This window comes from Trichoderma evansii (genome assembly GCF_050947405.1).
Source record: "Trichoderma evansii strain SZMC 28006 chromosome Unknown GGI43scaffold_24, whole genome shotgun sequence".
Taxonomy (NCBI): Eukaryota; Fungi; Ascomycota; class Sordariomycetes; order Hypocreales; family Hypocreaceae; genus Trichoderma; species Trichoderma evansii.
Window position 1 is genome coordinate 46,354 of NW_028145182.1, and position 26,262 is coordinate 72,615.

The 26,262-nt window shown below is 44.2% G+C and overlaps 10 protein-coding genes across 10 annotated transcripts; 5 read left to right on the forward strand and 5 right to left on the reverse strand.

Moving 5' to 3' along the window:
• Positions 1–981: 981 nt before the first annotated feature.
• On the forward strand, positions 982–2,206 carry GGI43DRAFT_387248 (putative oxidoreductase; the record flags this gene model as incomplete). The annotated part of the gene is made up of 3 exons (XM_083203905.1): positions 982–1,307; positions 1,368–1,434; positions 1,508–2,206. 3 exons carry the CDS (start codon positions 982–984, stop codon positions 2,204–2,206), a joined length of 1,092 nt encoding a protein of 363 aa, XP_083056786.1.
• A 1,716-nt stretch (positions 2,207–3,922) lies between these two features.
• GGI43DRAFT_425281 (aromatic alcohol reductase) lies at positions 3,923–4,939 on the reverse strand (the record flags this gene model as incomplete). The annotated part of the gene is made up of 3 exons (XM_083208491.1): positions 3,923–4,372; positions 4,437–4,850; positions 4,910–4,939. The coding sequence occupies 3 exons, from the start codon at positions 4,937–4,939 to the stop codon at positions 3,923–3,925; spliced, it is 894 nt and encodes a 297-aa protein (XP_083056787.1).
• Positions 4,940–5,597: 658 nt separating this feature from the next.
• GGI43DRAFT_414821 (Zn(II)2Cys6 transcription factor) lies at positions 5,598–8,262 on the forward strand. The gene is made up of 4 exons (XM_083207076.1): positions 5,598–6,118; positions 6,186–6,595; positions 6,673–6,763; positions 6,832–8,262. Exons 1-4 carry the CDS (start codon positions 5,816–5,818, stop codon positions 8,179–8,181), a joined length of 2,154 nt encoding a protein of 717 aa, XP_083056788.1. The 5' UTR covers positions 5,598–5,815; the 3' UTR covers positions 8,182–8,262.
• GGI43DRAFT_430399 (TauD/TfdA dioxygenase family protein) lies at positions 8,263–9,836 on the reverse strand (the record flags this gene model as incomplete). The annotated part of the gene is made up of 6 exons (XM_083209247.1): positions 8,263–8,485; positions 8,555–8,959; positions 9,010–9,147; positions 9,234–9,309; positions 9,373–9,518; positions 9,574–9,836. 6 exons carry the CDS (start codon positions 9,834–9,836, stop codon positions 8,263–8,265), a joined length of 1,251 nt encoding a protein of 416 aa, XP_083056789.1.
• Positions 9,837–10,174: 338 nt separating this feature from the next.
• Positions 10,175–12,181, reverse strand: GGI43DRAFT_414823 (FAD/NAD(P)-binding domain-containing protein). The gene is made up of 5 exons (XM_083207077.1): positions 10,963–12,181; positions 10,848–10,903; positions 10,748–10,796; positions 10,413–10,685; positions 10,175–10,353 (listed from the first exon to the last, which is right to left on the reverse strand). Exons 1-5 carry the CDS (start codon positions 11,778–11,780, stop codon positions 10,266–10,268), a joined length of 1,284 nt encoding a protein of 427 aa, XP_083056790.1. The 5' UTR covers positions 11,781–12,181; the 3' UTR covers positions 10,175–10,265.
• A 76-nt stretch (positions 12,182–12,257) lies between these two features.
• On the forward strand, positions 12,258–13,751 carry GGI43DRAFT_430406 (S-adenosyl-L-methionine-dependent methyltransferase). The gene is made up of 4 exons (XM_083209248.1): positions 12,258–12,442; positions 12,515–12,641; positions 12,719–13,297; positions 13,359–13,751. Exons 1-4 carry the CDS (start codon positions 12,263–12,265, stop codon positions 13,664–13,666), a joined length of 1,194 nt encoding a protein of 397 aa, XP_083056791.1. The 5' UTR covers positions 12,258–12,262; the 3' UTR covers positions 13,667–13,751.
• Positions 13,752–14,255: 504 nt separating this feature from the next.
• Positions 14,256–16,786, forward strand: GGI43DRAFT_387254 (HET domain-containing protein; the record flags this gene model as incomplete). The annotated part of the gene is made up of 4 exons (XM_083203906.1): positions 14,256–15,646; positions 15,714–16,242; positions 16,504–16,590; positions 16,721–16,786. 4 exons carry the CDS (start codon positions 14,256–14,258, stop codon positions 16,784–16,786), a joined length of 2,073 nt encoding a protein of 690 aa, XP_083056792.1.
• Positions 16,787–17,551: 765 nt separating this feature from the next.
• GGI43DRAFT_430410 (uncharacterized protein) lies at positions 17,552–17,863 on the reverse strand (the record flags this gene model as incomplete). Its single annotated transcript, XM_083209249.1, has 1 exon — positions 17,552–17,863. One exon carries the CDS (start codon positions 17,861–17,863, stop codon positions 17,552–17,554), a length of 312 nt encoding a protein of 103 aa, XP_083056793.1.
• A 1,947-nt stretch (positions 17,864–19,810) lies between these two features.
• On the forward strand, positions 19,811–21,431 carry GGI43DRAFT_430412 (uncharacterized protein; the record flags this gene model as incomplete). The annotated part of the gene is made up of 3 exons (XM_083209250.1): positions 19,811–20,164; positions 20,224–20,448; positions 20,514–21,431. 3 exons carry the CDS (start codon positions 19,811–19,813, stop codon positions 21,366–21,368), a joined length of 1,434 nt encoding a protein of 477 aa, XP_083056794.1. The 3' UTR covers positions 21,369–21,431.
• Positions 21,432–23,424: 1,993 nt separating this feature from the next.
• On the reverse strand, positions 23,425–25,066 carry GGI43DRAFT_430414 (Low affinity iron permease; the record flags this gene model as incomplete). Its single annotated transcript, XM_083209251.1, has 1 exon — positions 23,425–25,066. The coding sequence occupies one exon, from the start codon at positions 25,064–25,066 to the stop codon at positions 23,540–23,542; it is 1,527 nt and encodes a 508-aa protein (XP_083056795.1). The 3' UTR covers positions 23,425–23,539.
• Positions 25,067–26,262: the final 1,196 nt, after the last annotated feature.

Sequence of the window (26,262 nt, forward strand, 5' to 3'; positions counted from 1 at the left end):
CAAAATAATCTGCGAAAAAAGAAACGGGACTAAATATCAAGGATCAGTTATACTATCATCCTACCGGTTAAATAATGTACATATTTTGAGGCTGTGCGAGGACTTTTAGTTTCCATATCAATTTTGGGGGTTTCCTACACCAATTTAGTTTATGCGGCCTACCAAATAAACCGAGATTAGAGAAATGGTCAGCACACAGTAAGGCTAAACTCTCTGCACTAGTACTCGTACTATCCTCGTATGAGCGCATTTTCTTTTTGCTCTCTCGGCTTTTTTTTTTTTTTTTTTTTTTTTTTTTCTTTGGCAACTCATTTGCCAGTCTGGTTAAGTTGTGGGCCAGCGGCACTGACTGATCCCTGGCTTTCTGGTCAGTAAACGCCCGTTGAAATACTATTCTATGTTTAGCGATAACGGTAGATGGTGGTTGATTGGCCAATTGACGACTCTTCCTTACTATAAGTCGATAGTTAGTAATCAGTGTAGAAGTATCGTCAATTTAGTGATAGAGTGAGATGCAGAAGTGGCCGCTTTTTGCTACTAGGATTCAGCCCCATGTTCCCATATTTGGCGGCACAGATGAGGAAACAGCGAATTTTACAACAATCCTTCGCAAGAATGGCGTTTTTGGGTCTATATTTCGCAGGCATTTGATGAGATGACGCAACCACCCTCATCATCGCATTCGTCTTCGCGATCCGATTACGTTACGGAAGGAAGCGTGAGAAGTGACGAGCGGGCTCTACCAAATTTTAGGAATCACTCTATCAAATATCAGATTTACTGGTTCTTAGGGATTAGATAGAGGAAATAAATTATAAATGCTAGCCTATCGATTATTTTGTAAGAAAATCGATCGTGATCTTTTGGAAAAGCAAAGCGTGCTTCAACCATAGCGCTCGAAAGAAATCAACACCTCAACGTGGATTTAACATTGCGTTGATAGACATACAAAAGGCATCATATACTTATCTATTTCTCGAAATGTCTACTGAACACATCCGCGAGCACCATAGCTCAATGGTCGAGAGTCTTCCTCTCAATGCTCCAACCGCGAATCTTCAAACAGTTGACCTTGAAAAACTTATTGAGCAAAGTGAAGATGAGGTCAACAAACTCTTAAGAGCTTCCGTTCTTGATGGCTTCTTTTATCTCGATCTGCGTAGTATTTCTGCGAAGGTCGGTATACTTGATTATGTCAATGATATATTCACTCTTGAAGAGGAACTATTTGGTCTTGACGATGGTGAAAAGCTCAAATACGATGTAGATAAGACAGGCGGAAAATTTGGTAAGATGAAATTGAGTGGGTAAGTGTCACAACAGTTACATCTCTTGTAAACGATTTTATAATCTAATTACAAAATCAGATACAAGCCGATGGGACGCAACTTCGGTGGCATCGGTGGTAAATCTGATGGTTTTGAAAGCTATAGCGTAAGTTAGATCAGCTACTTTCAAGAAAGATTTTCAAGAAAAATCTAGTTATCCCGGGTTAACAAGGTAGTAGATCCCTAAAGATGGCATTTTTAACCTCGAAGGGGCTGGTGATTTTGTTCGACCACCCCCTATTGATGGTCACAAAGAGTCGCTTGAAAAATTCATTACCTTTGTGCAGCACGCCAGTCAAGCAATCTACAAGGCTTTATCATCGGCTCTTTCCCTTGATCCCTCAGAAGCATTCGAAAATTTTCATCGACCAAATATGCAATCTCCTGATTTGCTGCGTCTATTGAAATACCATCCTCAGCCTATTACCGAGCGTGGTGCTCCTCAGACTCCTCATACCGATCTTGGTAGTCTAACTTTCCTTTTTACACGCCAGAACGGACTACAAGTTCTCCCTCGAGGTGCACAGGATTGGCTCTATGTGGCATGTAAACCCGGTCATGCTGTTATTAACCTTGGAGATGGCATGTCTCTCTTGTCTAATGGGCTGCTACAATCTTGTCTTCACAGGGTTGCTCCACTGCCATCTGAAGCATTCAAAACGCGCTACTCTTTTGCTTACCTGCAACGTGCTGAGGATGATACTCTTATGAGAGGCCTCAAAAGCCCTGTCATTCCAAAGAGCGACTCTCAAGCACAGAGCCACACAAGTGCGGAATGGCTAATCAAGAAATTTGGGATGCTACGAGGGGCCACATACAGCAAGGAGGATAGCTGGGTTTTGACGGGTGTTAAGCCCCAACAGCTGATTACGACTTAGCAATTCACCAGTGGGCTGTAAAGCATATCCCAAAGTCGAGATAGATACTGAACATTGATGTGCAGTTGGCCATCGAACTCTGGTAATCTCATGGAATAGATTAAATGCCAGGTAACTATTTTGAAACCGCGTTATAAACAATAACTCGACTTTTACTACGTTGGGAAAGCTTTATGATTATGTTTTGAACACCTACTAGCGTAGCTTTTCTGTCATACAAATACAAGCCTGTGCCATTGATGAATGAGTTCTAAGGCGCTCAGAAAACGTGTTTGGAATTTACATCATTATTACGAAATAACATCTCATATTTTATAGTAAATAAATGCTAGTATTATTCCTTTCTAGGGGTAGCAAAGGATTTTACCTATCTTGCTTACCAAATTTATATCCCTCGCCTTGTATAAATTTTTTGTAATAGCTGTTGTATTCTCTTCACATATCATAACTTTTTATCTCTGTAAAAACCTCATTGTTAACATCGGTTACCCAGGTAGTCATTTAAGTTACATCTAGCAGAAACGTCTCCGTGCCTTCCTAACTAGGAAATTCTTTCAGTAAAGGAAATTCCGCATATAATTACGGAAATAACTAAATCTTTTAGTATGTCGAATACGAAAGAGGGGAAAAAAAGGCTTTCGGAGTTCAGCTCCGAAAAATACTATTCATATTTGTCATTTGCGGCTCTAGGGCTCTTGATAAGGATTTTAATCCACTTTGATGATGTTGGCGATCTGCCACGCGAAAAGTCCCATGCTAGGATGCCGAAAGATGAGATTAGTGTGAGATTTTAGTTAACCACCAAGATGGGAATGGGGCAGGACGAAAATTCCATGTAGCCGCATGAACACGGTGTCTGCACTTTGGTCTCCATGTTGGTGCATAGATATAGAATAGTCTAACTGTATTGGGTGATAAGTTGCCATTGTTTGATGGTGAAATATGAAAATAAATAACTTTCTTACTTTAGTAGACGACCTGGTCAAGGTAACTGTGGAAATTGCCAATCGTGCTTATGTGGGCTACTTATGGAACGAATCGGTACTGCTTTACAACGGCGGCTGTATTTAATTTTTGTAATACCGCATTATTCCCTCAAAAAGTTGGCCAGTGGGTTTTATCACAATCTGATCGAAAGTGCTCCAATATTTACCAGGAAGTGTAGCTAGCATATAGAGAAGCTTACTGGCCTATCTTTTGAGGGAATACGGTACTAGCGAGATGCCGCAACCCGTGGCTCCATAGTGTCTGACTAGTATCTTCAAATATTAGCCTAAACCGCTGAAGGAATCTTGGATCTCACTTTGCTGCCAATATGTGGGCTTTCTTGCACCATCCCAACTCACGCCATCATACTGAAGTAAATTCAGAAGCTAGCCTTCAGCCGTGCGGCCGCATTTCTTCATCTAGCTGAATTTGGCATATGCATCACGGAAGCGTGGTGCAGTTGGCACTGCTTATGTGATCCTTGATCAAGAATCACGACATTCAGATAGATTATGAGTTTCTAGCATATCAACAGGGGTAGAAATACATGTTTGTGAGTTGTGAACTATGTATACTTTGTGATACACACAAATACTATTTGTAATATACTGGCTGATAATTTGCATACGCATTGGACATCAAATAATCTCAACTGATAAGCTTTCTATATTAGCTTATTCCAAAGCACAATCTGAGCAATACTCCATATTCTTTTCTTCCTCCTATCGCTTAGGCAGTGACAAGCTTAACAGTCTCAGCCACGCTTGCAGGCTTCAATCCCAGAAGATTGTTGGATACAACTTCATCTTTGGCATAGTTGGACTTGAGGCCAGGTGTGTTGCTGTAGCTTGTTGCTCGAACCAGAGCAAAGGAACCGCTGAAATCACCAGCACCTAACTTCTGGAGGGCAGCATCGACCTGCTCTTTGGTAGTGGTGTTATTGACTGTCCATTTGGTGCCCGTTGTCTCCTCTAAAGCAGCGAGGATCTCGTTCTGAGTAGTCTCAACAGAGGAGATAAAGAGATACTTGTTCGCAGTTTCTTCAGGCTTCTTCAGCACAGCCGCTGTGGCTGCGCCAAGATCCTTTTCATTAGTGAGGGTAAACTTTTTGTTACCGCCATCCCAGATGGTAGCAGTTTTGTTAGCAAGATCATACTCAAGGAAGCCATTGCCAAGGCCCTACAAAAATCACCAAGTTAGTCTCTCGTCTTTTTCATTGATATAATTTTTAATAATTGCATACCCAGTCGAAAAGAATGGAGCTAGCAACTCCTGTCCAGGAAAAGCCGGCCGATTGCTTGGACTTCAGGTACTCAATCAATTCTGATTTCTGGCCAAAGAGAGGTAGCAGCTGGAGAACAGCAGCATCCTGACTACTGGAGGAAAATTCAGAAGGTAGGAAACGCTTGACACCAGCACTGATGGCAGAGTCAACGAGCTTCTTCTGCTCGCCGAAACCGGCTGCACCGAGGGCTGAGATAACCGCATCTTGGCCTTTGAAAGCTGCCTGAAGGTCTGCTTCAGAAAAGTCGGATTTGTAAACAGTGACACCAGGGGGGAAAGTAGCAGAGCTGTCTTTGCGAGAGATAACAGTAACGTTGAAACTTCCGTCGGCGATCAATCCCTCGAGGATGATCTTACCAATATTCCCACTAGCCTAGAAATATGTGAGTAGAGAGATAGAAATATAAGTCATCGATATATGTTGCCACGTACACCAACGAGAGCCACGTTCTTGTAGGCCATTTTGGACTTTGGAATAGAAGTGTTTGATGTCTGAGTTGGATTCAATTTAGTAAAAAGATAAAATCAAAAGTTTATTGTATGAAGCTTTAACAACTGACGTTTTGCTGGGGAACTGAGGATGATTGATCAGACTTTGCTCTTTTGGGGAAGAGACGGCGAAAGAAGGAGGGCATATCCAGCACTTTTATATTTGAAAGTAGATTTAGACAAAGAGCTGGATATATAGCAATATTCTAACAAAAATTGCTCAGAAACATTGGAAGTCTGATGACGATCATAGTGTGCATGTCTAACAAGTGGCAACTCTTCATTTGAAAGGCTGCTTACAATAACAATCCACCATCTTGTAACTCAGTTACTGCCATTCAGCAGAGAAATTAACTACATAATCTATGCTACTATTTCTTTAAGTGGAGCTATTCGATCAAATCTGATCTTCAAACGAGGTCCCTGGCGTGAGATCCCGGAGTTATGGACTTAGGCTGTACCATTGCTGCCTCCCTATTGGTTCGCTCCTACTAAACCCCTGGCGAAAAAAATGGCGTCGTCGCTTAGAAATGCGGACGCGGCTCCGTCATGTCCGCCCTCACCAATAGGAGCACTCTCCGCACCTCCATTGCAGCTTTGCGTCATCTGGCTGTGTTGCAAGGCAGAGTCCCTTGCTTGCAATGCGCGCGAGCCTGTGACTGTCACTCCGGTTATTTTCTGTTCATCTTTATTGCCCATATCTGTATCGGAAGCACAGATTGATCAAAAACAGTTAATCTTGTGGCTCGAGTGTCGAACATTATTCATCCATTACGTCCACTACCGTTTCATTGCTGGGTAGCGACCGTAACACTAACGCCTAATCTAGCCGAGTCTAATTTTCAACTCATGGCTCGAAGAGTGATTGCTCCAGGACACTCATGTCTTGAATGTCGTCGTCGCAAGATTAAATGCGATAGGCTGTTGCCTTGCTCCTATTGTGCACGTATTAAACTCCAATGTTCGTACCCTTCATGGCGACCAAACAGAAGCAGCCCTGGGGAGAGCGACCTGGCAGCCAAAGTACAGACCCTTGAGTGCACTTTGAAGTCTCTGGAACAAAAGATAACTCGTATTGGGGACTTGTTACATGCGAACTCGGAATTGCCCAGCAGACAAGATCATGCTGAGCGAGAGCACCAGTTCTCTATTGTAAGAGCCCGACAGAATCTGCGGAAGTGTATTTCGAATTCTACGGCAGCTGATACTCCATCTCCAGGAGGACACACATGACTTGCCAAGTCCAAGCTGGTCTTCACCACGGATTAATTCGCAGTCAAATTCAAGTCAATATAACACCGTTACTCGACCGACAAATTCTCATCTCTCACAATCGTTGCCATTCAACGGCTTGGCTGGCATATCGCAACCCCTCGAAACCCTTCACCCTCCTCCTTCGAGCATCTCGTTCATCTGGCAGACGTATCTCGATGTAGTCGACCCGCTCCTCAAGATCTTTCATGTTCCTTCTATCCAAAGGCATGTTATGAGCATAAACCAAGGCCGAGGGATACCCGACGCAGCTACAGAATGTTTGATGTTTGCCATCTATTATTCCACAGTGATTTCTATATCAGTTGCGGAATGCCGTGATGAATTTGGCGAGGAGAAACCGGTTTTGCTGCAAAGGTACGTGGATGTCGCCTTGCTATTCTTGTTTCTTTTGCCTTAAACCAACATCATTGACCACTTTCAACCACTTTCAGATACCGAGAGGGAGTCGAGCGAGCTCTGGTACGAGCAAATTTCTTGAACTCGCAAGACATAACAGTATTACGAGCGTTTGTCATATATCTGGTAATTACTCTTTCTGAGGAATAGAGTGGAAGAATTGAAGTGGCATATCTAATAAGCTTTAACAACAGATCTGTGGGCGACTAGATGAAAATGGCCCCGACGTCTGCTCTCTTATCGGGCTCGCAATTGGCAACGCTATGAAGCTAAGCCTCCATATCGATATTCCCGGAATGTGTACATTTGAGGTTGAAATGAGGCGTCGGCTTTGGTGGCATATCTGTACCTTGGATGTTCGGATTGCCGAAGATTTCGGAAGTGAACCATTCATTATCGAGCCAAATCTTCGTACGGAGCTGCCGCTCAATATCAACGATATAAGCCTAGACCCTCATATAGGTGAGTTGAATCCACAACCAGGGCGAAGCGAGATGCTGTTCAGCCTGGTGCGATTCGAAGTGAGTCACTTTGCACGACGAATTGTATTTTCGGATCGATTCTGCCGATTCAACAATTATGAGATAATGAATGAAGCGCAAAAGTGCCAAGCGGTAGATCAATTTAAGGAGCGCATTGAGAAACAGTATCTGTCGTATTGCCATAAGGCAATTCCCCTAGATTGCGTCACGGTTATGAGCAACAGGCTTATTCTCGCAAAGTTAAAGCTAGCTGTTTACAAGCCGCGCGCAGATCAAAACCACGGGATGCCTCTGCGGGCTAACTATCGAAAAGCCTGTGAAGAATTTTTAGAGCATGCACACGAACTACGCCAATATAGTAAGGGGCGCCGATGGCTGTGGCTGTTCCAGACATATGTTGAATGGGATGCGCTGGCGTATCTGCTTTTAGATATTTGCATCACTTTGTCAACACCAGGTTCATCACCAAATGAGTCCATTAATGCCCCATGGAAAGTGGTCAATGAAAGTTATAACCACTGGAAGAACAATCCTGACGTTCATCGAGACCGTCGCTGGATAAATATCGAGGAGCTTCACTCAAACGCTCTATCTATAAGAGAAAGGGCGCAAAATGTGACACAAATATCCCAAACAACTCCATCTTATTGTTCTCAGCAGGCACATGATCAGTCTGACGATGCGCCTGATAACACCATCGAGATGCAACAACAGTACGAATCAAGTCCAGGTTCTATGTATACTCGAAGCACGGCTACTAATACCGAGGATAGAATTATTCCCGTGTCCATGAGTTCAATGAACAAAAATACACAGTTACAACGATCCTATGTAACGGATTTGCAAGGCCCTGAATCTAATATGTTACCTGATCAAGTACCCTTAATGTGGGCACTCGCGAATGCGGCCGCAGCTTCGGCTGAAGAAACTCGGATCTCTGTAACTACCACAGACCTGCCGGGAGCAGGAACTGCTTGCGAGTGGAGCGCTTCTCTGATAGAGACATATTGGGAGGTTGCTGGACAGGGGCATGACGGCTCCGGTGCATGGCATTCAAGGTAGCATCGTGTACTATTTAGATAAGGATAGGTACTTTCTATTCTTTTAGAAGGAAATATGATACATATATTGCTCTTTGTCGAGCTATGACCTGGGCGCTCTTGGTGCAAAACCATGTGGAAAATTTCCATTTCTCAGATATGAACTGTGAACCTGTGGAATCTTATCACTGTTGCGTAGTGAATAAAGCACGTCTTTGCGAGTCTTGCCAGTGGCATCGTATTTCGGTATGTCTCCGCGATTCGTCACTCGTACACCGTGGCGATGCAAAGGTGCATAGTCATGGGTCGCGCGATGAGTTACAGCGCTTGATAAAAGTCAGTTTTGGCCTTTTCTCTCCCTTTTCTGTCTTGGTCTAAGAGTGGGGAAGTCTCACCGGTTATCCCAAAATGCTACAGAGTTCTTCTCCCAGTGAAATCGAACCATGTGATCATGCGCAGTGTGTATGTGGGTGAACAGTAGATCTAAGAATTTATCCGATTCTAGGCGGTTAAATCCGTCAATGCGGTCGACATAGCCTGAGTTGAGATTCAGGACCTTGTAGCCAGTAACAGGATGCACTCGAACGACAGGGTGGCGGGTCTCGACAGGACGAAAATTAGGGCGAACTTTCCAAAGGTATTCCACGGCTCCGTTGACATGCTGGATGCAGATGATGAGTAATAAGTTTATGGCGACGATTGATAGATATTTTACCAAAGAGGTGTGCCAGGCATTCAAGTCATCTACAATTTTGCGAAGAGGCTCCGAAAGAGCATCATATGTGCCATATCCAGATATCCTGCCGTAGTTTTAGCAGCTTAAGATATGATTCAGGATAGTCTAACATACCAAGTTGTATCTCCGCCGGTTGGGGGTAGCTCGTCTACTCGAAGCATTGAGAAGGAAGGAGGATTAATATGGCTTGAAGAATCAGCATGGAAATCGGCAAACGGCCAGTTCACCTTTGTGTATGCAGCGCGATAATCCCTGCAAAAAAAAAAAAAAAAAAATTAGAATTCCACCATGAGTGATAACAGATAGGACATATGAAGTTAGCAGTTGATATGACTTACACTTCTTTTGTCTGAATATGAGTCAAGACAGGCTTCTTTTCTGTTTCTGGCTGTTTGAGAGTAACTTCAGGCTCTCCTATTTGAATATATCGGATTGAGCATTAAAATTGAGAAACCTGGAATGTAATTCGGCCCTTACCATAATAATCAAACAAATCTCGTTGTCCTTGGGCCGTGATATTCTGATCATGAAAGAAGACTACGCCCCTATGCTCAACAAGCAGTGCTAGTTCATCCTTTTGTTTGTTCGTTAATTCGTCTAGCTGGATTCCTATCAGAAGTGTCCTAGACATTAGTTAGCTTCAATCTTGAAGAGAAGGCGTCGCCAATGGTATGCTACCCGATTGATGGTGTAAGGTCTTCACGTTTGATGCCCGGGTGGCCCAGCAAGTTAGGCAGATCTGGATCAGCAAATAGGCCACGATCTTTTGGCGGACTCCACGGCTCAATTACGGGTGCTGGGTGAACGTGATCCCCCCATGGCTTAGTAGGAAGCACTCGATGGAAAACTTCGGGGAATTCGTCCCAGACAAGCGTGGTTGTATGAGCATCGTCAATAACGCTGACAATTTGATCCTCGACGTATAATTTTGCGCTCGCCATGATTATAGATCTATGTTGGGAGGCTAGTTGGCTGCCACTACATTCAAGTCTATACCCAGTTGCCCTCAAACGGCTGATGGGAAGTATAACTTATATAGCCTGTATATATCGGATATAGTACTACGTGCGCCGTTCGGCTCCGTATCCCGAATATTGCGTGATTAAGGCCGTAAATTGAGTTATTAAACATACTACTGCTTCTATAATACACTATGACTACCTCTATACGTGGTTTCGGGTGTGTAAATCAAGAGTACACATAATATGTACGAATTCTGTTAGTAGCAGTATATACTCTGATATGTCTCCGAGAATGTAACTATTTTATTTATTCTTTACACACAGATAGCTTGTAATATTATTTATAGGATCCCCCATTGTTGGCTATACAAATAACTACGCTCTTTTTCTGTCTTCCACTCTTTCTCTTCATTTTGTGATTGCCTTATTGTATTCTTCTTCTGTTGCTTTATACACGTCGTAAGACCATAACCAAAGCTGAATTTTCGGATGTGTCCTAGAAGAATCGCACATTAGAAAAAAAAAGATAAATATAAAACAAAAGATGAGCAATACCAGTCATCTTTGGTGAATGAGTTTGATAGCAACTCATCTCTTTGGACCTGTTTTGGTCCATCAGGTAGGTGAAAGTCATCACGATGAACAAAAGTTTCGCTATGAATACTTGATACTCGTTCTCGTCGTATTCTGGAGTAGATATCCGCGATAATAGGCAATTTCTCGATTGAAGAAGCTTTGGACAGAAGATGTCCCAATACGGCCGCATCTTCGAAAGATGAATTTGCGCCCTGAGCAAAGTACGGTAACATGGGATGGGCTGCGTCTCCCCTAGAATTGTAACTCGATTAGCATTCGCTACTGCACTGCACTCGTATCAAGGACAAACGCACGCAATGAAGAATCGGCCAGTGTCAGTGGCTAATCGTTCAAGGGGAGGATCTAAGGCGGAATTAGTGACATCAATCAGCTCCTGCTTTCACGCCCACTCACGGTGCATCAGCTTCCACTTTTCCACCTTTTCAACTCTAGCTAATAGCCTTGTAAGACTAGCGATGATCAGCAATTGAGATTATAAATGCCTTTGAGGAGATCAGAAAAAAATTACATTGGATCCCAGTCTTCAAATAGCTTCCGCATCTCCGCGACATTTCCCGGCTGCTTTCGAATACCTTCTGCCAAGTCATCTGGAACCAGAAGAACCATGTTGAACAGCTTCCCGTTGCGCACGTTGTATCCAACAGCGTGCCTCAGCGGCCCAATCCATATGTTATTTCCTGGCCTTTGAATGACCTCTAAAAGCTCTGGGTCGTCAATCTCATCGACATTGATTGTCACGCGATAGGCCAAATCGCCAGTGGGCTTTGGTGGTGTGTCAATGCCGAGAAATTTGTTTCTGACCGTGGACCATAGGCCATCTGCAGCAATCACTACATCACCCGCAGCAGTCTCTCCACTCTCGAGTGTGATCTTGTTTCGCTCGAAATCAATGTCATGCACCCGCTGGCCAAAGCGAATCTTTACACCCAGTTCTGTGGCACGCTTGAGGAGTGCCTGTTGCAAATCGACACGATGCAGACACCAGGTTGGGACGCCATATTTGCGCTTTGTCTCTTCATCATAATCTAATCGCTGCGCTAGAAGTCGGCCGTCAAATCTTCGAATTGTTAGCTGTTGCGGCGCGGCGGCAACTGGGGCCAAGGATTCCCATAAGCCCCATCGTTTTAGCAGGCGGTTAGCATTAGGGGTGATCTGGAGGCCAGCGCCAAATTCATGAAGTTGAGACGCTGCTTCAAAAACTGTTACGCTATGGCCAGCGAGCGAGGTTGAGATTGCCGTTCCCAGACCACAAAGGCCTCCTCCAATGACCAGCACCTTGAGATTGCGACTTGGAGCAGACGCAGTAGTGGTAGCAGAAGGCGACATTGTAGCATCAGTTTGCTTGATTCAACTACTCAGCTCAATTCAATGGGTCACTGCGATCACGAAACAGTGCCACAGCCTGTCCTGCGGCCACTCATAAGCAGAAGTCTGCATCTCTCCGCGATGCTGTTCGCAATCAATACTTTGTATTGCGACGCAGAGTCATCCCATAATACGGAGCATCCCTCCGTCCTCCGAATCATCCTTCGCCTTCCGCCCTCCGCCCTCCGTGACCTTCCGCTGTTGAAGCGGTTGGTGTGTAAGTCAGATAAGCTAGACCCTTGACAGCAGATCATCCTACATTAATGAATTGCACATACAGTGGGTACGGCTGCAACACGGAAGATGCCAGCATTTCGCGATGTGCTGTGTTCTCGGATGAATGATAAAACCATTTGGTGTAGCATTTATTGAAATTTCTCTACTACATCTACCATTTGATAAATGTTTGCAAAAAAATATCTTCATAACTCTGGTAAACAAAGATGCTTACAGACGCAGGCGCTATTACTCCTCTAGTAGAGGATATAAAATCAGCTCTTAGCGGATTTGATGATGGGGCCTTTGTCAGTTATGCGGAGCGAGCAAGATTACTTGCCGCGGCGGAACAGTTAATAATCGCCGCCAGAGAGCCTGAAGAATATCTCTATTTCACTGCGACACAGGTAAGATTCTGGAACTTGGGGCATATTAACCATTGGCCTTCTTTTTCTTTGCATACTGATATGCTGTGACAGACTGCACAGAACGCGGCCATTAGGAGCGCAATTGGCCTAAATGTCTTCCACCTAATTCCTGATGATGGGACCAGCGTAAGCGTCCAACAACTAGCACAAGAGACCGGAGCGGATGAGAGACTTATATGTATGATCTATGATCCTATCTACCAGCAATGCTAGTTGCTGTGATCCTAGTGAGGCTAACAATAATTGACCATTTAGCACGTATTCTTCGAGCTTGTGCAAGCACATACGTCTTTGACAACTCCTCTGAAGGTCACTATTCTCACAATGCTGCCTCAAGGGCTTTCCTGAAGGAGCAAAATCGAGACATGTTCCAACAGATGTACGATTTTGTTGGCAAAGGCACCTACGCTCTACCTCAATATTTTGAACTCACAAACTGGAAGAATCCAAACGATTACCATAGTAGTGCCTTTCATTTAGGGCAAAACACAAAGTTCGGGTTTTGGGAGTACCTCAAAGAAGATCCCGAGAGAATGCGCCTTTTCAACAGTGGCATGCGCTCCGTCGCAACCATAGGTGGCGAGAACAAGAGCAGTGGACCATTTCCATTCGAGACCCTCGTTGGCGCCGACCCTAGCGAACAAATTACTGTTGTAGATGTTGGTGGCGGCCGTGGGCAGGCGCTGGAGGCAATTCATGAAAACTATCCTTCAATAAAGTGGAACATGATCTTACAAGATCAACCAGATGTGGTGGAAGATGCCAAGGCAAAGGGCCTACCGTCCTATATCCAAGGTCAAGGTGCATCCTTTTTTGAGTCTCAGCTAGTCAAAGGTATGTCGTCGCTCTACAGCCTATTATATCCATGCCTATGCTCACAAATCTTTTATTCAAGGGGCACACGTGTACATCTTTCGGCGGATCTTTCATGATTGGAATGACCAAGATTCTCAGACCATCTTGGAGCAGACGCGGTCAGCCTTAAGTCCTAGTTCTAAAATTCTCATCTTTGACACAGTCGTACCCAGTGTTAAAGCTCCACGAGATCTGGCCTTACAGGATCTCAATATGATGAGCTTTGCGGGCATGGAACGGACAGATAGACAGTGGGAGGAATTACTCAAGGCTTCCGGGCTAAAACTGGTAAAATTTTGGAGATCTAATGTCACCAAGCATGCTGTGATTGAAGCTTCTTTGCCTTAAATAACCCTATGAGAGGCATTATAGGGAAAGTGAATATCTTGCAAGAGACTGGAATTAGCTAGAATAGAATATTACTGAACATTCCAAAACGCAATAAGCACTATTGGGAGATGCTGCGTTGAGCCAATCACGAGCCATATGCAAAGGTCTAACTAAGCTTACTTCTTGAATCCACATTTTGTCAGTCATCGCTCGCTCAGTTGCAACTTCGTGTCGCCTACCGCTGTGCGCCACATGAGCGTTAATCATGAAACCGTCGATAGCGCCACAGAGCTTAAGGTCCATCAACCGCTATAGGTTGGCGATATACCTTCTAATTTTCCCGCGAAATGTTTCTCTTTCGGGGAAATTCACAGCACAAGGTGTTCTTACGAGACAATTTACCCACTCAGCTCGTCTTCGACACATACCAAGCGGAGAGAAAGCTGACTCGGCATCCAATCCCTCTCCATCGGAGCCATTATGGAGGAGAGGACCAGTCTTCTGGGGCCTTATACTCATCGTATATGTAATATCTGAGTTTTCACAGGGATATTATATCGGATTTTGGAAAGAGATAGGTTGGCTGACGCGAAATAATTACTCTTGGATGCCTTGGAGTGATGAAGCAGCTGAAGAATATTCAGGAGGAGGCAGCGACGCTGCATCTACTGAAAAAGATGGATACAAACCACTAACCCGGCCCTTGGAGATTCGGGTGCTGGTGCTGCACCCTGGTGAGAAGGGCTCTCCAATCAAATGCAGTCTACAGCACAGTAATCTCAGAAGCAAAAAGTCCGATTTTGAAGCCCTTTCCTACGTCTGGGGAAGCCCAGCTGTCACAAACGAGATTACATGCGACAACAGAAAAAAGAAAGTTGGTAGAAATCTTTACGACGCACTTGAGCGGCTTCGACTTCCCGACAAAGAGAGGATTCTTTGGATTGACGCACTCTGTATCAATCAAAACGACAACAAAGAGAAGACGCAGCAAGTTCGCATCATGGGCGAAATCTACACAAGAGCACGTAGGGTACTCATCTGGCTGGGGAACCGCGAGGACATCCAAGAAGGAGTAGGTAAGCTGGCATCAAGGCCAGCTAGTGAGAAACATGCCGATTGGTCACTACTTAAGCCTGTTTTCACAAATCCGCTGTTTATTCAAGCCCAATCTTTGCTCATCTGGCTCGGGTTCGAAGAGGCAGTAAATATGGGAGTGGCAAAGCTTGGAAAACCCCAATCATCCGCCAAGTTTGACTGGTCCTCGCTTTTTCCAGTCGTCCAGAGCCCATGGTTCACCAGAGTCTGGTGCATTCAAGAGCTTGTCTTGGCATCAAATCCTATGATAGTCACACGCGATTCCATGATATCTTGGGACGGGTTTGCTCAAGCGGCATTGGAGCTTAGAAGGCAGTTTAACACTTACCGAATGAAGACACGGCATCAAAGCAATGAATCAATTGAGAACTTCTACTTCCTACATGACATGCGCGAAAGGCATAAGATGAAGAGGAAGGAAAGGCATAACCTTCTGGAGCTCCTGTTCCTAACCCGAAGTTTCCAAGCCACCGACGCTCGAGACAAGCTCTTCGCGCTTATCGGTTTAGCTGGAGACGTGCTATCGTCCGATTGGGAGGTAACTCCAAATTACGACTTATCAGTGGCTGAGGTCTACCATCGCTTTGCTCTCTGGCATCTCACTCGCAAACGGCAGTTTGAAGTCTTCTCTTTTGGTCGTAACGAGGACCTTCCCTTGTCCCCGCAACTAGAATCTTTGCCGTCCTGGGTACCTGACCTGACGAGGCCAGACTTTACTGCGCCGTTGCCTAAATTGGAATATCTATCTACCAACTACATAGATGTGCGGTACGACGTGCTGAAAGAATTTGAGCTGCGTAAAAAATATTTTCGCGAGGGCATCAAGATTTACCATGCGGATCTGAAATATCCTTGGTGGACGCCAATCCGATTTCCGGCCCGCACAAATTGCATTTTCCAACGGTACGGCTGTAATACATGCTGTGGGAACTAAAATTGGATCCCTCAAAGCTTTGGGGACACCGTTTAGTCAAGAAGCCGCCGTAGATATATCAAGAATACCACAGAAAACGGTGAAAGAAATTGATAGTGGAGACTTGAGATTTTTTTCTAACGTGTTGAACACGTATGAGTGGCTCAATGAGACGTGGGCTTTGGTTGGAGAGAACAACTTGGGGGACAAATATGCACGACTTACCAGAAACACAATTGACGAAGTCTGGAGAACGATGACTTGCTGTATGACATCGAAAGGGGAAAACGCTCAATTTACCATTTATTCTCGTGCTGCGCAATCCTTGTATGAGAATTATCTTGACAGACCGCAGCGCCTTGCTGATAAAACTGAGGGAAACAGCGGTATATCCACGACAGGCGCCTCGGCCAATGCCGATATAGAAAACGCTGAGTTTAGTACCATGTCTAACACAGAAGACGAGCTACGTAAATTACTCCTCATACACCTGAGCGCGACTAAATGGCACCAGGGACGCCGGTTTGCAATTACAGACTCGGGCGATTTTGCTGCTGTACCCAAAGCAGCGCGGAATGGGGACATTGTATGTATTTTCAATGGAGGGAGGGTTCCTTACGTTCTTAGACCATGCAAAAATGGCCACTACACACTTGTTGGAGAATGCTATGTCGATGGGATGATGAGAGGAGAGGTTAGAGACCGATTTCCAAGAAAGGCACACGAGACAAGCTTTTCAATAGAATAGCATAAATGCAAAGCAACGACTATCTAGAAAAGCGTGGATCCCAGATAGATGTAGTCGTTGTGTAGAGGGAGTAGAATATATAAGTATTCGCCTCTTTAGGTCATATTTGAATCTGCGACCGCCTTGACGCTATCGAAATTACGCGAGTGCTTTGCTGGCTACGGCATTTGTGCATTGACTCTGATGGTATGTTGTGTAGTGGAGATCTTTTATTAAATACAAAGCTCGCCAGACCTTGAAAATCTAAAACCTCAAACCTCCTCCATAATAGTACTTTTCAAAACAGGATATTTAATAATAATTAACTTCCCTTTAGGATCCAGAAATGCTGATAAAGAATCTGGATCGGCATAACGTTCAGAAGGCCACTCTTGAAGTTTAAACTCTCTCAATATCCAAAAGACTTTATTTCCATTCAAATAAATCCAAGCTCCGTCTCTACTTTGAACGAGGAAATAACCAGGTCGTGAAACTCTCCCAGCAGTCCCATGAAGATGTTTTTTGAAAACACAAGTTACCGGCGCCGATACAATTTCTCAGACGGTCAAAATATGCTAGCTCACGATTTGACTCGAACAGTCTTAAGATTGCAATAATGTAAAAGGTAAATGGCACTTCAGCAGCTCCAATACCTTTGTCAAATGGTGGTTTTGAGTGCGGTCGTAAAGCTGCTGAAGATCGCACCATTTGAGGCTTAGTGTCCAGCCCGAGCGGGTTGTCAGAACTATTCCCGTCACCTCTAAAGCAAGACGAAAGACCTATTGATGCATACCTAGCCTACCAGAGGCGGATTTGTACCATACCAAGACTTCATTGAGCGAAGTTTAAACTCTCATCGGGGCTGTGAAAGGGGAGACAGGGTAAATTAGTTTATGCGGAACCAATGATATTAGAAAATCCGAGTCATTTCCATTAAAGACGAGTCATTTCAGTCAGCTAATTAACGATGAACAAGGTCCAAGTACCTTCGAATTGATTGAGTTGCTTTCTGTAGCGCTTGGACTTATATTGATAGGTCAATTTCACCATGCCATGAGGCCTATAGAAGTGACTCTCTCATTGAATGGAGTTCGCTGAACTTGTCTAGGCGCTGCCCATGCTGCTCGAGTGTTGAAGCTAAGAAGTCGAAGGGTTTGAACCCCACCCTCTACAGCTGTTCAGGATGGTCAGGATGCGACTCTTGAATATGGAAGGCGAGCTTGTCGTTATCCATCGACGTCAAAACGAGCCCCGTCTCGACCAACAGTTCTTTAGCTTCAATTCCGACAACGCATATATTGCCAGGCTCATAGCCATATACGGACACTTGCGCAATTTCATCACCGTGGTTGAACTTCAACATGTTCAAGAGCATGTAGCTGTCATTCAGCACCAGAAGACCACCTGGCCTAGAATAGCCACATATAGCTGAAATCCCAGTGTGCTCAATCTTCCCTGCAGAGCGGTCAAGTACAATCATTCTTCCGCTATCACGAGTCTTATCGCGGAGCTCAACGGGATCATACGACACGATTGCAGGGTCAAGCTTGAAGTTAAAATCTTCTGTCTTTATGGTGAATTGATTGTTTCACTCTGTGGTTTCTGCACTATGGTGTAGACGTAGAAATGAGCCGAGATAGCAATAAAAACGGCAAGTTCAATTCGATATAGAGTAGTATCGGATCGTCGGTCAGGGCCACGACATCATGGAGAGGGGTCAAATTTCTATGAATATCTACTCTGCGATCCAAGCATTTCCAGGTGCTAGCCTATGAAATATGTTAAAATAAATTGGACCACTCCTCATCAAAATCACATCTATGACGACCACTTAGATGAGAGTAAATATGCGGCCAGTACAAGCGTCTATTCCTATTACATCTCTAGATTCTTGTGCCGAAGCTAACTAAATTATGCAAGTATGAATAGAATAGACATAGTAAGGATAACCTATATTACAGCTATTTAGATGTTGAATCTCGCTGAGTATGTATTGCCGAGCTCTATGGTAGAAGAAACCGTGCCTATTCTCTTTGTTAATTTGTATGGTAAAATGGACATCCTTATCATTAGCAAAAGCCATCATGGATTCGCCACGCCTGAGGCGGAAATTTAAAAACATGGCAAATTTCCGCTCGCTACCAGTTCTAGATATAGCGGCCGTTATCATCAGCTACGGTACTATAACAATTATAGTACCATTTGAATTGATAACAAACCAAACAAATATGCGACAATATATACTCTGTAGCAGCAGAAGAGCATCATCTTACTTATTAGCACCCCAGTAAGTTAGCAATGGCATATATCCAATATATGACGTCAATACTGAAATTAATAGACCAAGACTAACGGAAGATATTTTCTGCAGTTAGCATGTTGATGATAATGTCCTCTACCAGTTCGTGAGCCAAAAATCTCAACTGCGCTGCTATGGTTGTTGATCTTGGCAGATATGAATGCGGGCTTCCTGATTGGATCGACTAGTTTATCGGACTTGATCGGCTATAATTTATTTCAACTGCACATATGCCTTTTTCTTGCGCGCTATAATAGAAGAGACGTTGTGTTTTTGCTTAGAAAGGGTATAGATGGAGATCTGAGGGACGTTGTTATCGTCCTTGGAGGTATCGGTGTGGGGGTTGTGGTGTCCATTTACACGGCCTCAGCCTCAGCAGTATGCCCGCTCATAAACGCCCATAGTTAAATAAAAAGTTACGGACCCCCATCAAGATCATCTTGCTCTGGGTTTTAGCTTCATTTTTGGAGGCCAGGCCATCCACTTTTGGAGCCTAGAGCCCCATTTTTTAGAAACCAACGAACTGCTATTTAAAAAGAGCTCATGTTTAGGAATCATAACTCACTATTGAAGAGCAACATCATACAACCTAAGCAGCAATGCTCTAAACATAAGAAGATTACTTTTTGTTTATTTTTACCTCTTCCTTCAGCCTAGTTCCGTACTTTATAATACAATGTAAACTTTTTTCTATTCTGTCATACTATCTTCAACGGAAGCTCAGCATTCTACCAGGAGCCACTAAGATCAGCTGCCATTAAAAGGATACTGAAAATCGGAATATTCGTGAAGGCTGCCACTGTTTCATGGCGTGCATCCCCTTCCCCTCCCCCCACGCTGTCGTGGCTTGTTTTAGGGTCTCACATAAACAACGAGTTCCCGGAAATGAACTGTCTAATGTCCAATTGCTACTCCTCTAAAATAGGCAATCTGTCTAATCTTACTCAGCGCTAAATAAACTGATTACCGGATAATTCGTATGTTTTGTCCTAGTCTCCATGGCATGCGTGTTTCTTTAGACGCATTGATATTTATTGCAGGCTATATAATGGCCCGGTTGTTCTTCTGGATAAGACGACGAGATGACTACATATACTTTTATACCAATCCCTCTATAGCCAACTGACCATGTCTACCTTACCCCAGCCAGCCACTGATCTGGTTTACCAGGTGGATGTGTTGGAGAGCATTCGCCAGGGTCATCCAGTACGAACAACAGAGCTCACCACCTCGCCCGAACAGAGGAAGGCAGACAATGAATATGTCCAAACTGGACCACCGATGCTCATGTTTCTAGGCACGGCTGTACCCAAAACAATGTATCACATATACATACATCCCGCCTTGATCGCACGCTTTGACCAAATACAATCGACACTGGGTAAAGTTACGACCAACATCATTGAGAGATGGTTCTCTGACGAAAGGGCGGATTTCCCATCGAGGATGCCCATAGACAAACACGAAGAAGATGTACTCAGGGTATGAGATCCAGAATATTTCCAGTTGCTCTTGTTCTCTACTCTAAACATATACGTTAGTGGATTGCTTCGTCGAGCATTGTGCCGAGGTATGCTGGAAGGCAAGGATGTTCGCGTCCAGATTTCCTCTTCTCGGCCACTTCTGAGAATCCATATCAGCCGATTATTTGTGAGATCAATGCCCGCTTTCCATATAACTCTTGGTTCTATGTCGAAGCTGCGACAGAGCCCTTTGAGAGGGCTGGTCTCCAGAAGAGTGGGCTAAAGACAGGCCATGATTCCGTGGTAAGCATCAAGAATATTTCGAAAATAATGCCTCGACATTGTCTTATTGTGATTTCTATACTTAGGCTTTTGGCGATGCCGTCATGAATCTTTTTGACTCATCGCATCCTGGCCACATCCTGATGGGGACACAGTGGTTAGGATTTGACATTCATTTGCTCCCCGATATCTTCAAACAACGGACTGGGCAAGAGATGAGGATAATCGCACCATCTGATCTAAGGCTTACCGAAGATTCGAGCTCACCAACAGGCTACCACCTTTCGTGCACCATCAAGGATAGCGAAGAACTGGAGCGAGTGTGGCAGATCAGCTTAGATATAGTACAGGCTGAATTTCGAGATTTTTCCCCAGAGATATTGCGCGAGATCGCTCGTATTTGCGTCAACGATCTACGATCCGTCTTCTTGCTTCATGACAAGCGCTTTTTGGGGATTGTGCTCGAAGAACTCGATAGCTTGTTGGAAACAGGAGTAGTAGATTCCATGGAAGCTCAGTTGTTGAAGGAAAGCATTGCGGCTACCTATGTCCCTGGTTCAGCTGGTTGGCATGCCGCAATTTCTTCACCAAATGCCAAGGAAGGGCTGGTGTTAAAAGATGCTCGTGCCGGCATTGGAAGGGGCCACACCTTTGGGCACCTCGTAACCCAGGAATTATGGGACGAGCGTCTGAAAGAGGTTGTTGACGGCAAGCTTGTTGACGGCAAAGGGGTCGTTCTTCAAAGAAAAGTCGATCAGGTTTCCTTTGACATTTTAAATCTAGCCGGAGATGCCTTCCAGAAGCTCTATCTTATTGGCGCATGGGCAGCCGCAAATGGTCAATATCTTGGCGTAACGTCAATGAGGCTCGGTAACGATTTGGGGTGCGTGCCACCCCCAGACGGCGGCATGGCCATTCTTTCTGTCACATCTGCTGCATAGATCAGGATTTCAAACCAAAGTGAACTACATATTAAAGCTCTTACAGGGCAGGGCATTGTCCGTCAGCTACAACGTCATATACAGTTCTACTAGAACATGGTGGAGGATAACCTCTGGATATAAATATATTATATGGAATGTATTTTTGTATAGTTAACCAAAACTTGAATTGACGAGACGAAGTTAGATTTGCCAAGATGCAGATGCTGCGTTGGTGACGGCTCAGGATGTATCTTGACCCAAGTTTGACTCATCCCGCCTCTGTCAATAAATGTGTCATTTTGCGTCCTCTACTTTAATCGTATTTTATAACTAGCTTCATCCGCAATCACCGTTATTACTAAATGAAGTCAATCCATCTTCCAAGAACATCTAATCGCTTTTCCGTAACTATTCATTCTTCTTCTGAATACGAGGAAAGGCAAGCCAAATTCCTAACATGACGACCAACAAAGCTAGTACAATCGGCTGCAAAACCTTTGGACCCTATGCCTGCGCGAGAATACCCGTCAAAAATGGTAAAATAGCTGCACCGCAGCCTCCAAATGCCGCGGCAAAGCCAATAACCACCACGTGATGTTGACGAGGCAGGAGTTTGCTTGCTACAAGAATTGCATTTGGAAATAAAGGCCCTAAGAAGAAACCTTGGAAGGCAACTGCTACAGCTGATACGTAGAATTGGGTTACGAGCCAAAAGACGAGTTCGAGAGCGCCAACAGCACCAGTATAGAACTGCATACATTAGAGATACTTTCACATATGAATAGATGTCGGGGTTCTCACAGCAGTAGATAGTTTGACACCGACTCGAGGCGTAAGGGATAAGAGGCTATACATCGTTATTACAAAGACAATCAAGCTGGTTTCATAAAGCTTACCCCATAAGCGGAGTCATTGGCCCCCATGACTAGAAGACAGAAAAAAGAGGCCGCAATCCGATATAGATTCGTTCATGACTCGTTCCACCTCTCTGTAGCAGTAATAGCAGGGTTGGGACACGGCTCGGTGCCCCCATTCTCACCAAGAAGAGAGACTGGGCCGGACGATGCATCGTTTGTCGTGCCCTGAGGATATTCGGTATCTTATTTTGTTGGGGCGAATTCAATGGGGATGGCCATTTGTTCCAGCTCGATAGTTGAACCTGTAGCCATTGTGGATATAGTATTTCTTTTCTGGTCGTAATCTAGTCTGATGATGAATGGTAGATATCAGTATTTAAAGAACTGGTGCTTCCGACAGCTGACTCAATGATAATCAATCAGAAGTGTATTGAACTGCTTCAAAGATCAATTGTCAAAAAACACAATGTAGAATAAGAAGTCTAGATAGGATATTTAAGCTTAAAACACTATGCAGAAACCCAGTCTCGTAATCAGGCAGCTTGCAAACTGGGTTCTAATATTCTGGACCTTTGCTCCCCGCAACGTCAAGGCCGGGGCGGAGGGTTTTCATTAGCAAATACCATTCTTACCTTGCTGAACATATCCACTATGATTTCACTGGGGTATATTGACGGTCAACTCGTCAGAATTGAGATTGTTTGCCGTTCTGGGAAGGAAAGACGCTGCTATGAGTGAGTTGGAGAAAATTCGGAGAAATTATCTAAGTAAATTTGGTCGCTGTGGATATAATATTATGGTCTCATGCTTGGCGACTTCGCTCCAGCCAAGTTTACGTATGTTGGTACACGTTAAATGCTGTTGGCATTACGTATGAGCTTGTGGATTCGAAGGGCGCCACGGAAGCTCAGCGCTTGCGAAAGGAGATTATAGGTCTATAGGATATCGGCGGATCCCAACTCAATGCGAAAATAACATGCTTGGCCTCATAGCTGATGTATATAAACGGGGAGGATAAAAAAGGCGGAGAGAAAAAAATCTTTTTTATTGATTATCTACCTGAATATCTAGATCTTAAGGACGTTTGTTCAAGTCAATGTGTACCTTAATATATATAAACCTTAATATATATAAATTTTACAATTTCCAAAGAAAACATTGAATTGAGTTCTAGAACACAAAATTTGATGGAATGCCAAAAACCCAAGATCAGTAAGCTGATAAGAGAGTAGATATTCAGTATGGCCAATTGGTTGATGGAACACGAGTACGAAGTACTCTATTCCTATTTCTGTACCGTAGCACTCACCTGCTACGGTTCATTTGGAGCGCTTAGTGTTCTTGAATATCACTACCGTCGCCAACTTCGTCTGCCAATTGGTCAACAAACCCGTATAGTCGCAGACGCCACAGGTACATATGGTGCAGATCTGCGCGCCAGTCTGCTTCCGAAAGGTTGTGACCAGTGATGAGAATCATCATGAAGAAGGACTCGATGATGCTTGGAGGAATGTTGCAAATTAATTGTCCGGTAAGAGTCCATTTCATTGCGCTAGCTCCAATAACAAGGCCTATGACAAGCAAGATGCCCAGTACGACAGTGATCTCGTGAGCGCAGATAATGCCCATTCTATTAGAAAGACGATAGTTGATAGAGTTGTAGTTGACCTTGGTTTTCTCTGGCGCGGGCACTCCAATCTCATCCGACAGACCTATATCCTCAAGTTTGGCCTCTTCTAGAGCAAGCCGTTCATAGTGATGTAGTCGCTGTTGAACGTTTCGGAGAACAAAGCCATCAATCAATCCAATCAATCCCGCGTAGGTACCAATGAATAGCCACCAGTTGTCGTTCCACTGCATTACAGGACCGATACCGGCCCAAATGATTAAGACAATGAAGAGCAGCGCGATGCCAACCAGAGTTCCAACAACATCTGCATAATAAAAGATGATTCGCTGAAAGGTACCCAAAGGAGGTGCGGGAACAATGACTGTGGCATTTGGTTCGGTGTCGCCACTGAGAATGCGGAGCTTGAGCTCGACGTCAGAATCAACCTCGAAAATGGAATTCATGCATTTCTCAACATATTCGTCATGGCGTTCGCGAATATTAGCCAAAAAGGTAAAGATCAGGATCATTAGCGCCGAAGTTCCAGAGTTGATATAGAGTTGCCAGCGATCGCTCCAGCTGCAGTATTGTCCGAAACCAAGCCAGATGAAGATACAAATCCAGTATAGGCAAATAGTAGCAAAGTGGCCAAGAATTATTGCAGTATGATTGGAAGCTCTGTTAATCCAGTTCTCTTGAGGTAGATTGAGATCAAACTTGTCCGAATGAGAATTCTCAATCTCTTTCAAAGACGGCTTCTTGTAACGACCGCTGGCAAGAATCTGTCGCATCATTCGCTTCTGGCTCTGGACACGAGACCTCAAGCTTGCAGAGATCCGCACCTGCCTTTCATAGCCATTGAGTTGTTGACGCATAAGGAGCGAGTCAAAGAAGTAGCTAATAATAGCCTGCACGTCGGAGATAACTGCAGCCCAGTTGTCGGTTTGGCCATAGGGAATGCCAAGGAAAGCCCAAACGAGGAGACCTGCAATCATAATGAAGAAGACAGGCTGAGAACCAGACGCCTTGACAACCGCATCAAGCCATCGGTCAAGCCTACCCTTCTTCACACGGTCGATGTAGCCAGTGATATTTTTTGCAGGTATATCTTGCTCTGCTTCATCAATAACAACTGATTTCTTTTCTTCAGAAGGAATAGGGACATTGAAAATGTACTGAGTTGGTGCAGAATCTTCAATGGCTCCCTTAGCTCCAGGTGAAGCAAAGAAATTGATTACTTGTTTGAACATTTTTGGAGTTTATAGGACGAGGACCGGATAAGATTTTTCCTAAACAATTGCAAAATGTGTGTTAGATTTATTCAACTACCATTTCAAATCTTCAACTTACACTTTCAAACTAATTGTAGAGCTTATGATAACTCTTCGAGCTTCAACTTCAACGGCCTGCAATCAGGCCTGAGATATTCACGCCGCAACTTCCATCAATTTCGCACACATCGACCTAAGGCGGCCAAAGCTCATCGGCAGCTTCGAAAAGAGCCGAGGCGGAAAGAATAAGCCTCGTGGTATAGATGAGATTCGCCAGTGTTATGGTTTCGTGGCACAAATTGGACCACGAAACGTTGATATTTTGGTATGGGGGACAGTAAGGAGCCTGAAAAGCCAGAGTTGGTTGTTGAAAAGTAACGAAACGTTTGCAAGAAAATATGACAGAATGTTTGAACAATGGCGCCACAAAGAATTGGTTATTGTTGTGTTGTTTTGAAGTAAGGGAAAAAATTGCCAAGAAAATTGTTTTATATATAAAACTGCAATACCAGTCGACTCTGAGCATATCGAGTTTACACCGCTAAGAGCGCCAGGCAACGGATAAGCGGCTCCGCCACATTCGGCCCCCAGGCCTCTAGCTTCTCAAAAACTTATTTTCTCTCTTTTCTCAGCATTTACTACGTGAGGCATTTTGTGTTAAAAAAAATTTCGGTAGGGAGCCGATGGGGGTGGCTATGCCAATGCTAGCAGCCCAGCTCGCAAATATAGTTCCAACTACTTCGCGCACTTGCTAGATGGGCTAACAATTTGCAGGTATCTTTTACCGCCACTTAGCTTCTGCTCTATATCACAGCTATGACATGGGGTTTGCTGGCCGGTGAGTAAGATGATGAAAAATTTTTTACAAGCATTGGCCCCTTACATATTTCGCTGTCCATGAAGGTCGAGACCCAAGCCTCACGGGCCAGATGAAGCTGACGCCCCATTATCTGTAATGGTATCAGCATTTCACAACTGATATCGTATAATTTCAATTGGTAGTCTTTGATAAACATGTGAGAAGATTGCCATTGGATATACGTCTATTAAATACGAAGGACGTGCTATCAATAATTTCAAATCTCCCAGGCCCTTGTAAACACATTCAAATAGCCTAAACGTTAGGAGAATTGATAATAGCCAAGTACGGAGCAAACCGATATATGCCATTTGAA